This window comes from Somniosus microcephalus, chromosome 13 (assembly GCF_052327205.1).
Source record: "Somniosus microcephalus isolate GS21.2 chromosome 13, FLI_Smic_1.0, whole genome shotgun sequence".
Taxonomy (NCBI): Eukaryota; Metazoa; Chordata; class Chondrichthyes; order Squaliformes; family Somniosidae; genus Somniosus; species Somniosus microcephalus.
The window spans coordinates 175721642-175733811 of record NC_140999.1 but is presented as its reverse complement, the minus strand read 5'-3'; the positions used below and the strand labels follow the sequence as shown (position 1 = coordinate 175733811).

The 12170-nt window shown below is 46.7% G+C and overlaps 1 protein-coding gene across 1 annotated transcript in view; it reads right to left on the bottom strand.

Annotated features, from left to right (window-relative positions):
• lama5 (laminin, alpha 5) overlaps positions 1-12170 on the bottom strand; it is a 319972-nt gene that overhangs the window by 153692 nt on the left and 154110 nt on the right. The window contains exons 12-16 of the mRNA XM_086005633.1: positions 8921-9061; positions 7996-8133; positions 6347-6481; positions 5453-5587; positions 3096-3233 (exon numbers count right to left, since the gene is read on the bottom strand). Coding sequence (XP_085861759.1) covers positions 3096-3233; positions 5453-5587; positions 6347-6481; positions 7996-8133; positions 8921-9061 — 687 coding nt within the window. The remainder of the gene's footprint in view (positions 1-3095; positions 3234-5452; positions 5588-6346; positions 6482-7995; positions 8134-8920; positions 9062-12170) is intronic.

Below are 12170 nucleotides of genomic sequence, written 5' to 3'. Positions count from 1 at the left end.
ACTCTTTGACAGATGAAATTGCAGTCTGTGACGTCACCTGTTGCCGGGTGGCCCTTAATTGGCCTGCTGAGCCCGCTGGGCGGGCTGAACAAGATCAATCAAGGGAAAATCACGCGGATTGGCCGGACGTCGATGTAGGCAGGTCTAAAACCCGAAAGTTGTAGTCCCGCCTTCTTCCCGACAGCTTCGGGAAAATCGACCCCAAAGAGTCTGAACACAACTAAGGTGTGACACTTGGGCCTAAAAATTTGGTTGCTTTGCCCCACCCGTTAGCACCCTAAGAGGGCGCTAACGGGGCGCAAAGCAAGCAGCACCTGGGTGCGGCGCCGCCAACGCCTCCCGCAAAATTCAGCGGGAGGTTAGCGGCGGCGGTAACTGTTAGCACTCCGTGGCGCTGCGTCGCCGGGGATGACATCATCGCCGTGCGCAGCGCCCCGGCCACGATCTTTGGTAGCGCCCCCTGACTTACCGCCAGACACTATGTCCGATGGGGTCAGGGGGAACTAACTGCGACCGGGGCGGCGTAAATTAAAGGGGAGGTGCCGGGCGGCCATTTTTGTTGCTGGCCGCCTGCCAGCACCTGCCCCCGTTGCCGTCCCCAGCCTCCTGACCAGTGCCCCCGTGGAGTGCCGGCTGCGCGCCGTGAGCCCGGCACTTCTCTTGAGTGCCGGGCTCTTTTGCCGGCACTCCCGATCCCCGGGGGCCCAGCTGGGCCCCGGGTCGCGCTGCGCAAGGCCCCTCCCCTTTAAGGAGGAGAGGAAGGCCTGCAGTACCGCGGCGCGATGTGCCGCTGCGCCAATATTCCCTCACAGCGCCCCAAGAGGGAGGCGGGGCGCTTCCAGTTGCTCCCCACTTCCCTCTTGGGGCGCTACTGGTAAATTTCAGCCATGGGGGGTGCTAATTTTTTCGGGGCGCTAGAAGTAGCGCACCAAATGAGTCACAACTCAATTTTTCCCCCAAAGAGTCTGAACACAACTAAGGTGTGACACTTGAACTGTGACGACAATGATGAGAATTGAATCCAGAAGTATTGGAAGGAAAGCAGATGGCGTTGTGAATAAAACGTAATATCAGTAATACCTGAAAGAGGCGAGGAAAGCCTATTAGTGATCCAAGGGCTGCGAGGGAAGTGCCTCATCGAATATATAACAAAACAACAGGGACTCAGAAAGGCTGTCACAAAATATTCCTACACAAGTGATTCCTTGAGATAATATTAAATATTTGCAAAATTAATTAAGTTTATGGGATATTCTTCATCTTAATGCGTCACAGAAGTACACAGTGGGGTAGATTTTCATCTTCACCACCTGGCAGAATGGACTGCCTGCTTGTCTAGAACCTGCCCGGTTTTCATTCTCTTGGAATCTATGGAATGAAAATTAGGTGTGTTCTAGAACGGGTGGGCGATTCGCTTTGCAAGATTATTGTCCGGGCAGTGAAGATGAAAAACTACCCCCATGCTTGTGGGACATTCTCGTGGGTCTTGAGAACATTAGGTCCATCGAGCTGGCTCTGCCATTTTGTTAGCCAAGGCAGCTCTATGTCTTAAATCTTAATTTTGTACCCTCTCTCTACATCCTAAATATTCGTACTTCTCAAGTACGTAGCTCATCTCCTTTTAATAACACCCTAATTGGCTCTGTATCTATGACTTGCTGGGGCAGTGCATTCCACATGCTCACATCGCTTGTATATCAAGTAGCTGGAGCAGGCTCCAACTCACCCAGAAAAGCTAACTCCCAAATTTCTGATGGCACAACCACAACCCACCAGGGACTCACACATTGAGCAAACAGAGCAGCAAGCATCAGCATCCCACACCACCCAGTAAAGCCACTGCCACAGTGTACCACGACTACTCTACAATACTGTCAATATGCTGCCACTGTAATCAGAGAAAAATGACATTAACAAACCAATATGCTGGAGTTCAAGCTCCCCCGATATCTCAAAGTGAGCATTGCGCGGTACAGTACGATACCATACAGACAAGGAATAGCCCAGATTCGATTCCTGGTCTGTTCCAAGTTAGTTGACCTCATCCAGAGTGGTGGTGGGGCACTACAATTGGCCTCAGTACTGAAGGGAAATCAGACAGTGTTCTCACTCCTAACTGTGATCCAAAGACTCCCCTGGAAGGGGCATGTGTGGATGCCGGATGAGGACAAGACAGAATCGCTGAACCTTTGGTTGGATACCCTGCAGACACTCACACGTCAAAAATGGCCGCCTGGGTAAGGTTCCTGGTACCTGTAAAGCCCCACCCCATTGTGGGTTGGCGCCTTCAGGAGAGGAATGATGAAAAAAATGACAGTGCACTACAAGGCAATAACACAAAGGTGATGGAAGCAATGAGAGCAAAGGTCACACAATTCATCAGCGTCGTCTGACCTCTGAAACCTATTATTCCTTGAAGTACATTCCTACACACTTGGTGGTTGTGTGTTTGACTTCACTCTACCTTCAGTAAAAATAAAATCACCAGTCCGATAGCATAATGGTGGAAAGTGATGGATGCTGGCCTTCGCTGTTTAAACTGATTCACGTAGTAAAATAGTGTTTTAACTGCAGTAATACTGGAGTCTTATTAGAGTGAATGACACAGAAGCCCTGAAATTACAGTATAGGATATTAATTAATTAATTAGTGCTCAATATGTTCATCTGCAATTCCACTTTTCATCATTTTAGCAGAGATGTTAACCCATTTATTTTAAGGATGTTAACAGCTCGCTAAAATAATCAAGAACATTTCAGGCGAATAGATTAAGCCCTTGTTTGCTAATATCCTACAGTGTAACGTCATAGCCGGGGCAATTACACATGCTTTGAATTATTACTGCAGCAAAAGTTAGTCACTGTATCTCTCATAACAAACAAGTTCTTTGTTGTTTGATTACTACAGGCTAAAAATAAATACATCCAAGGTGTGCTCAGAAATCCGTCAGATTTCGAAATAAGGCCCCCACACGAGGCCTGGCAAAACAATATGATCCTATGATTATTTTCCTAGTTACGAATTCATTTTTATTCCTACTTCAGTGAAACCATGGTCAATTTGCGTCTGTAACAGAAGGCCATTAAATCCCTTACCTCGACAGTTAGGAAAGCCGTAAGCTCCTTCGATGCATGTGTCACAATGCAGCCCTGCCACGTAGGGCCGACAGCTGCACCTCCCCATTTCTTGGTCGCATGAGTTAATATACGAGCCTTCCAAGGTACACCGACAGGCTGCAATAAATAGTCAATCGGTCAACCATTAGAATTAGTTCCATGCACGGCGCTACAATGCTGCCAAACACTGGAGCCTCTCTCCTATTTACAAAATGGACACAGAACCTTTAATACTTCACTATGGTGCAGGCAAGGTAGTTACCAAGTATATCAGCAAGAAAACCATCTCCTAACAGAAACTAAAACACATCGAAATATGCACTCACAAACATTCAGCCGTTGCAATATTACTGAAATATAAAGTAGGGGTTTAAAAAACAAGTGTAATCGTTTCTTTGGAAATGAGACAACCATTTTTCTGCTGCCTAGGAGTATAACTGCAGAATTCCCCCGGTTAGTTTAACTCTGGTTAGAATTGGACTAGCGTCAGTCTAGAGCTGGTTCATCTATTTACCTGGAATGTGTTCTTAGATGGTTTTGTTGCTGATGCATCTGGTAACGACATCACTCGACCCTTCAACTGCAATCTTTGGCAGCCCCACACCCCCTGCAGGCACCCTCCGCTCATCCAACTCTGGCCTACTCTAGTGTGTTGCCCAACCCGCCTCCCTCCTCCCCACCCACAGCCCTCCTCCCCCGCACTGTTCCCCACCATTGGTAACAGAGCCTTCAGCCACGGCCTTCAACTCTTGAATTCGCTGTCTAAACCGCTTTTGTCTTGTTACCTCTCCCCCACCTTCAAAAGCCTCCTCAAAACTTACCTCTTTAACTTCTGACTCAGTCGCCTCCCCTAACTATCCTCCACCACCCTGCCTGCTGTCCACCTCCCTCCCTGCAAAATGCTTGCGAGTTCCATTATTTGCAAGGTGCTGTACAAATGTAAATTGTTGATGTTGCTGTGAGCTGGGGGATATTAAAAGGGGGATCGCCTCCATTATAAACGCTTTAGGTATAACTGTTCAACTTTGTTTGTAATGTAGAATAATGGCAGAGCATCACTTAGCCATGACATCAACAACAAAAAGAATGCATGGAACTAGCACAGTTCGCTCCCAAAAACAGCAACAATCCCACCCAAAAAGGACAATGCCTCACTCAGAGTAACATAGAATATACAGCACAGAAGCAGGCCATTCAGCCAAACAGGTCCATGCCGGTGTTTATGGTCCACATGAGCCGCCTCCTCCCACCCCCCTCTTCATCTAAACCCATCAGCATAACATTCTATTCTATTCAAATAAGATTAAAAATTAAGAGCTTTTAATAATTTGTCGCAAAGCTGTTTGAATTTGTAGTCTTGCAACTTGGGGAGGTATTTGTAAAATTGACCTAATGCTAGAAGGTTTCAGCCCCCTGATTTATATGCAGCAAGTGAGGGAAGGCCTTACATTTAGAACGAAAGACTTGCATTTATATAGCGCTTTTCACGACCACCGTATGTCCCAAAGTGCTTTACAGCCAATTAAGTACTTTTTGAAGTGTAGTCGCTGTTGTAATGTAGGAAACACGGCAGCCAATTTGCGCACAGCAGGCTCCCACAAACAGCAATGTGATAATGACCAGATAATCTGTTTTAGTGATGTTGATTGAGGGATAAATATTGGCCAGGACACCGGGGATAACGTCCCTGCTCTTCTTCGAAATAGTGCCATAGGATCTTTTACGTCCACCTGAGAGAGCAGACAGGGCCTCGATTTAACATCTCATCCAAAAGACGGCACCTCCGACAGTGCAGCACTCCCTCAGCACTGCACTGGAGTGTCAGCCTAGAGTTCTGTGCTCAAGTCTCGGGAGTGGGGCTATAAACCCACAACCTTCTGACTCAGAGGCAAGGGTGCTACTAACTGAGCCACAGCTGACACTGATGGCATTTAATATATGGCAGCCTTCCCCAACTAAAGCAGAGACATAAGTCTGTGGAGAGCATATTTAGAATAGTGGCAGTCTGAAATTTAAGGAGATATATGGTATTGTGGGGACAAGGTAAAGGAAAGAGTTGCATTTTCAGAAAGTGTTAGTTGGTAGCAAACCTTTTCCAAAAATGAATGTGTAACAAGGGCAGCCACATGGGAGTTCGGCACGTTCCCAGTCATGGCTTTTAGCAGCATTTACTACACTCTACTAACCAGACCTAAGGCACTTTCATGGGTTTTACACTTCTGATACAGGGCTTTGGGAGTTCTGCCTGTGAGCTGTCACGTCTGGTTCACCTTGTATGGGCAAGATGCTGAGACTTAAAACCAATATTTGACATGCACGTCAGTTAAGTTCCTCACGTGTGCAGCTGGGGTGTCCGTAGAAACCTGGGGCGCACTGGTTGCATGTGGGGCCCGAGTAGCTGGGATGACACTGGCACTGGCCTGTAGTCCCACAGAGATTGTCCACCGATCCACGATCATCGCAGGAACAAGCTAGTGAAAGGAAGGCAAATCAGTCTGAAGTTTCTTGAACTGAAGCAAAAAGATGCAAGTCTCCTCCACCGCCCCGCCCCCCCTCTCCGACTCCCTCCTCGCCTCACCATAAACAAATACAGGAAACTTTCTGATATCCGGCACTGACGGGACCGAGCTGGTGCCATAACATCAAAAGTGCCGGACATACCAGAGTTAATGTTTAAACATACGGAACTGAGAAGCTCCGTGTGAATCAACAAACCCTGTTGCTTAGCAACAGCTTCAAAACAGTCGGCTGCAGCTGCAAGCATCTGTAGCTGAAGCTGTTGCTCTAGCTACAGACCTTGCAGTGCTTGACTGGGAAAAAAAAAGCTACGAGAACTAAAAAAAATATAGAAAATGGCTCCTGATTTTTGCCGTTAGATCGAGTATTCCGGAGATATAACCTCCGGATAAACCAAAGTTTCCTGTATCGCGGTCATTGACGTAAGAAAACTACTAGGCACTTGGTCTAAGCGTTAAACAAAGCTTTAATCAACTGTTTTTCAACATGGAGATCTAGTTGTGTCCTTCACTAGTTCCTGTTGAAGAATGTCCAGAGCAAGCTGGGCCCATGCCCGAGTATTTATACTCTCCCTGGACAGCGCCACCAGCAGGCCGCCCAGTATTATTTCATAAATCATATCCACATGAATGACAAGATTCATGTCAGTCATTGTTTTCGGTCAATGTAATACTTTGCCAAAATCATCTGTATGAGGAGTGTAGGATCCTAACCGTGGCAACGTGGGTAGGAATGGAAGCCAACAGCGCACTGGTCACAGCGAGCTCCATCGAATTCCGGCCTGCACAGGCAACGGCCAGAGTGATCGCAAACCTCAGGTAAGCTGCCGGCAACGCTGCAGCTACACACTGCAAGAAGATGGAGAAAAAAAGATATCAGTTACACTTTTAAAATCCTTTCTTGGGAGCCGACTTCCAGCGTCTCTGTTTTATCCATTTTCCAGCTGGCACCGGTAACCTGGGAATGAAGTAGAACAGGGACAGTACTTCACATTTTCAGTCAGTCAGTTTTAGGCCCGCAGCCTTCTAGACAAGTAACTTTAAACCGAGCTGGTGCAACCGAGCTTATTAAATAATTAAGTGTTAATAAGGTAAGCAAAAAAGACTTCAAAAAAAAGGAAAGACATGTATTTATATAACATTTTACCACATGGCCTCGGGAATGTTTGAAAGTGCTTCACATACAATGAATTACTTTGAAGTGCAGTGACTGTTATATAGGCAAATTTAGCAGCCAGACTGCTAAAGTTCTAAAATAATGCAAGTACACAGAAGGGAGAGAGAGAGATTGAGCAACGCATCAGGGAACTGACATAGTTTCTAGATAATCATTTGTTTAAACTGTCAGTGTCGTTAAAGAGAACAGGATGTGGGCGTCGTTAGCAAAGGCAGCATTTATTGCCCATCCCTAATTGCCCTTGAGAAGGTGGTGGTGACTTGCTAGGCCATTTCAGAGGGCAGTTAAGAGTCAACCTCATTGCTGTGGGTCTGGAGTCACATATAAGCCAGACCAGATAAGGACAGCAGATTTCCTTCCCTAATAGACATTAGTGAACCAGATGGGTTTTTATGACAATCCGGTACAGTAGTTTCATGGTCACCATTACAGATACTAGATTTTTTTAAATTCCAGATTTAATTAATTAATTGAATTTAAATTCCCCAGCTGCTGTGGTGGGATTTGAACTTGTGTCTCCGGATCATTAGTCCAGGCCTCTGGATTACTCGTCCAGCAACATAACCAATATGCCACCGTTCCCAGAAGTATGAATTGAGCAAATACGATTCTGGTCGTCCTCTGGTGCTGGTGGCACAGTAAGGCTCCAAAAGATAGTTTGAAGTTTACCAGAGTTCCTGCTTTCAGTGATGCTCAACACTACTTCTACCTGATGACCAGAGCGCCGTTCAGAGTTCTGGCTTTGGATTGGGATTAACAACACAAGGTAGCTTTGCGACACTGTGAGGACCCAAAAGGTGCTTTATATAAATATAAATTATTTTGGTAAATCTGCATTTATAGCTAGCTAACTATACATACATCCTCTGATTAGTAAAAAGGAAAACCACTCACAATTATTATTTCTATTCTGAAAATATTTAACAATTGGTCCGTACAATTTTCCACTGGATGCTTTGACAGGTTGAAAATGGTAATTTTCTTATAGATTCTTTTGCTGATGACAAGGTATATTTTTAGCTTTGCTTATGATCAGTATTCCAAACAAAGGTTTAGATTAATATTCAGCATTCACATCTTTGAAGATAAATTCTAAAGCCCGAATAAAAGATTTATTTCAATGTATTTCCTATATTCTTCTGTCTGGGCAGAACTCTACAAGTTGGAAACCCAGGCACTAACTCACGCTGGCAGAGTGGGTAGTTGAAGTAGCCTGGGGCGCACTGGTCACAGTAGAAACCTTCAAAGCCTTGTCGACAGAAGCACTGTCCAGTCTCTTCATTGCAGCTCCCGTCGGCAACACCTGGGCCCGAACAGCGACATGCTACAATCATAAAATAAAGATATTTACAGGGAGCACGGGTTAATTTAACTGCCACACAACAAAGAAGCCTAAAAAACCCTAATGGTAATGGCTTGAAAATGTTGCGCCCCCCCACACTGATGACCCATTAGCCAAGCTATCCACCCAGTGACCATTTTGCTGGTTATCGGCCAGGCAACTAGACAGTACATTTCACGGGTGTGTGGGGTCCCATCTCCAGACATGTTGGAATGGGCTATGATTTAAAATTCTCATCCTTGTTTTCAAATGCCTCCATGGCCTCGCCCCTCCCTATCTCTGTAACCTCCTCCAGCCCCTACAACCCTCCGAGATCTCTACACTCCTCCAATTCTGGCCTCTTGCGCATCCCGATTTTCATTGCTCTACCACTGGCACCTGTGCCTTCAGCTGCCGAGGCCCTAAGGTCTGAAATTCCCTCCCTAAGCCTCTCCGCCACTCCATCTCTCTTTCCTCCTTTAAGACGCCCCTTAAAAACCTACCTCATCTGTCCTAATATCTCCTTACGTGGCTCGGTGTCGAATGTTGTTTGATAACGCTCCTGTGAAGCACCTTGGGATGTTTTACTATGTCAAAGGCGCTATATAAATACAAGTTGTAAATTTGAGGGTAGGACAAAGCAACTTTGTTTGATTTCATTGGCATGGATGGTCAATAAAAATTACTTGCCATTTTGGATCTACTTCCCCAACAGACTAGAGTGGGACGTAACAGTAAGTGGCAGCACAGCGCAGGATGGAACTTTCCTTTGAGCGCAGGGGTAACTTACGCTGACAATTTGCTCCGAAGTGGCGAGGCATGCACTGATTACAGAAGCGGCCTGTAAAGTTTGGCTTGCAGCTGCAGCGTCCCGTGCGCAGGTCTGGCTGGCAGTCATTGTTCTGGGTTCCCGCAGCACTGCAGTCACAGTCTAAGGCAAAGAGAAACATAGCAGTATGGCCGTGTGTACAGCGAACAGAATCTGGACATCCAAAGGTCCCCATCTCACTCCTCTTAGCAAAATCATTGGTACAGTCCTGTTGAGTGGCTAATTGTATACATAGGCCTAGATTTTCAGTGTGCCGTGAGGCGGGCTTTTAGTCATGTGGGGGGCTAAAATCCTGAATTCGGGGGTCCCGACACCATCCCGCCCAAAACCCGCCTCCACGTAAGTTTCAAAGGAGGCGGGCACCCGCCCCGCACTGGGACCCGCCGACCCGAGGCAGGAAGGGATTAGTGCCAATTAACTGCCTGTTAACAGGTAGTTAACAGGCAGTTTTTAGCCTAATTCCTATTTTGAGGGGTGTCGTGTGGGATTCCCGATGGCTCCAAACCACGCCAGGTTAGAGCAGGCGGGCCGTCGGGTTGAAGGACTTGGAGGGGTCGCGATGTCGGTGTTCAGGTGAGTGATGGGTGCATGAGTGCAAAGGTAAGTGTGTTTGGTGTGTCTAAGGTGTGTAAAGAAGTTTAAATTACCTGTACTTACCTTAACAGCCTTTCTTCCTGTAGGCGTCGGGAGCGCATCACTCAGCTGGCACTGAAAGCAGAATGGCTGCGATCTGTCAAAAGTGACAGCCTGCAGCTTTCAGTGCCGGTGAGAGTTCTAACTGAGTCTGCGTAGAAGGACTCAGGTTAGAAGTCAGACTGTCAGTGTTTGACAGCTTCAAACAGCTGTGAAACACTGATATTTCATCTGTCAACACGTCTTGACAGATGAAATTTCAGTCTGTGACGTCACCTGTTGCCGGGTGGCCCTTAATTGGCCTGCTGAGCCCGCTGGGCGGGCTCAACAAGGTCAATCAAGGGAAAATCGCGTGGATTGGCCGGACGTCGATGGAGGCGGGACTAAAACCCGAAAGTTGTAGTCCCGCCTCCTTCCCGACTGCTGAATGAAAATCCAGCCCATAGTGTTACACATTCACATGTGCACGGCCTAATTTTCAATAATTTGCCATTACAACAAGTTAACAGTAACATTGGAATAAAATATTGTCCTTTAGAAAATCTTTCCTTAAAATAAAACGAGCTCCCCCAGTAAGTAAAGGTACTGCTCAGTGTAATATTGAGCCATACAGGCAAAAAGCTACATAGTTACATAGTATTTACAGCACAGAAATAGGCCATTCAGTCCAATAGGTCCATGCCAGTGTTTATGCTCCACATGAGCCTTCTCCCACCCTTTTTCATCTAACCCCATAAGGTTATCCTACTATTCCTTTCTCCCTCATGTGTTTATCTAGCTGCCCCTTAAATGCATCTATACTATTCGCCTCAACTACTCCCTGTGGTAGCGAGTTCCACATTCTAACCACTCTCTGGGTAAAGAAGCTTCTCCTGAATTCCCTATTGGATTTATTAGTGACTACCTTATATTTAAGGTTCCTAGTTCTGGTCTCACCCGCAAGTGGAAACATAGGGCTAGATTTTCGGGGAGCTGTCAGGCGGGGTTTCAGGCGTGTGGGGGAGGAAAATCCTGAATTTGGGGGTCCCGACACCATCCCGCCCAAAACCCCGCCCCATGTAAGTTTCAGGGGCGGCGGGTACCCGCCCCGCACTGGGACCCACCGAAACCAGGCGGGAAGGGATTAGTGCCAATTAAGTGCCTGTTAACAGGTAATTAACAGGCAGTTTTTAGCCTAATCCCTATTTTGAGGGGTTTCGTGACGGCTCCAAACCACGCCAGGTTAGAGCAGGCGGGCCGTCGGGTTGAAGAAGTTGGAGGGGTCGCGATGTCAGTGCTCAGGTGAGTGATGGGTGCATGAGTGTAAAGGTAAGTGTGTTTGGTGTGTCTAAAATGTGTAAAGAACTTTTACTTACCTGTACTTACCTTAACAGCCTTTCTTCCTGTAGCCGTCGGGAGCGCATCACTCAGCCGGAACTGAAAGCTGAATGGCTGCGATCTGTCAAAAGTGACAGCCTTCAGCTTTGAGTGCTGGTGAGAGTTCTAACTGAGTCTGTGCAGAAGGACTCATGCTAGAACTCAGAGTGTCAGTGTTTCACAGCTTCAAACAGCTGTGAAACACTGATATTTCATCTGACAAAAACTCTTGACAGATGAAATTGCAGTCTGTGACATCACCTGTTGCCGGGTGGCCCTTAATTGGCTGCTGAGTCCGCTGGGCGGGCCCAACAAGGTCAATCAAGGGAAAATCGCGCGGATTGGCCGGACGTCGAAGTAGGCGGGTCAAAAACCCGAAATGGGAAGGCCTGCCTTCTTCCTGACAGGTTCGGGAAAATCTACCCCATAATCTCTACGTCTACCCTATCAAACCCTTTCATTATTTTAAAGACCTCCAAGCAGGTCACCTCTCAGACTCAATTCCCATTCTGAGCCGAGTTACTCGATTTCAGTCAAAGAAATAACTGGGGTCTTCAAATGGCCTCAGCAATCCTGGGTTAGGGAGACAAAATCAGCTCGGGTTCCTGCTCCTGATCGCTGTTCAGCGAACCGTGCTATAAAGTGCACGTTTGTGGATATATGTTGGTGAGGACAGGTTTGGACTCTGTTGTGATGACCACCAGTGCTGAATAGACCATTGATACTCAGTGTCTAACCCACACATGAAGAATGGTTGCTTGGCTCAACTATTGCCAATGCCTGTGAAGAGTCAGGAGTGGAGGGGAGAACATTGGGGGGGGGGGGGCGCGGGGGGGTGGGGGGGGGCGCCGGGGAGTGGGGGGGGGGAAGTCCATTTGATTTGCAGCTTGCATGGAAAAATGGACAGAATTATGGAATACTATTCCCAAACTGGTAAAATTCCTGGAAAATCCCACAATCCCATGTAATAAAAGCACAATTTGATTTATTCAGTTACTATAAACCAATCGTCCTCGACTATTTCCCCATGAATTCCTAATTATAAACAGATAGAATTGTGGAAAAAGGTCCCCAAAACACCAGTAAAAATTCCAACTCCCACATCATAAAAGCAGAACGTGACTTATTGAGTAACTGTAAAACATTGGGTATTGCTGATCTATTTCTCTTATCAGCTCCTGATCAGCTAATAAATTGTCACAGAAAACGAGAATTGCATTTT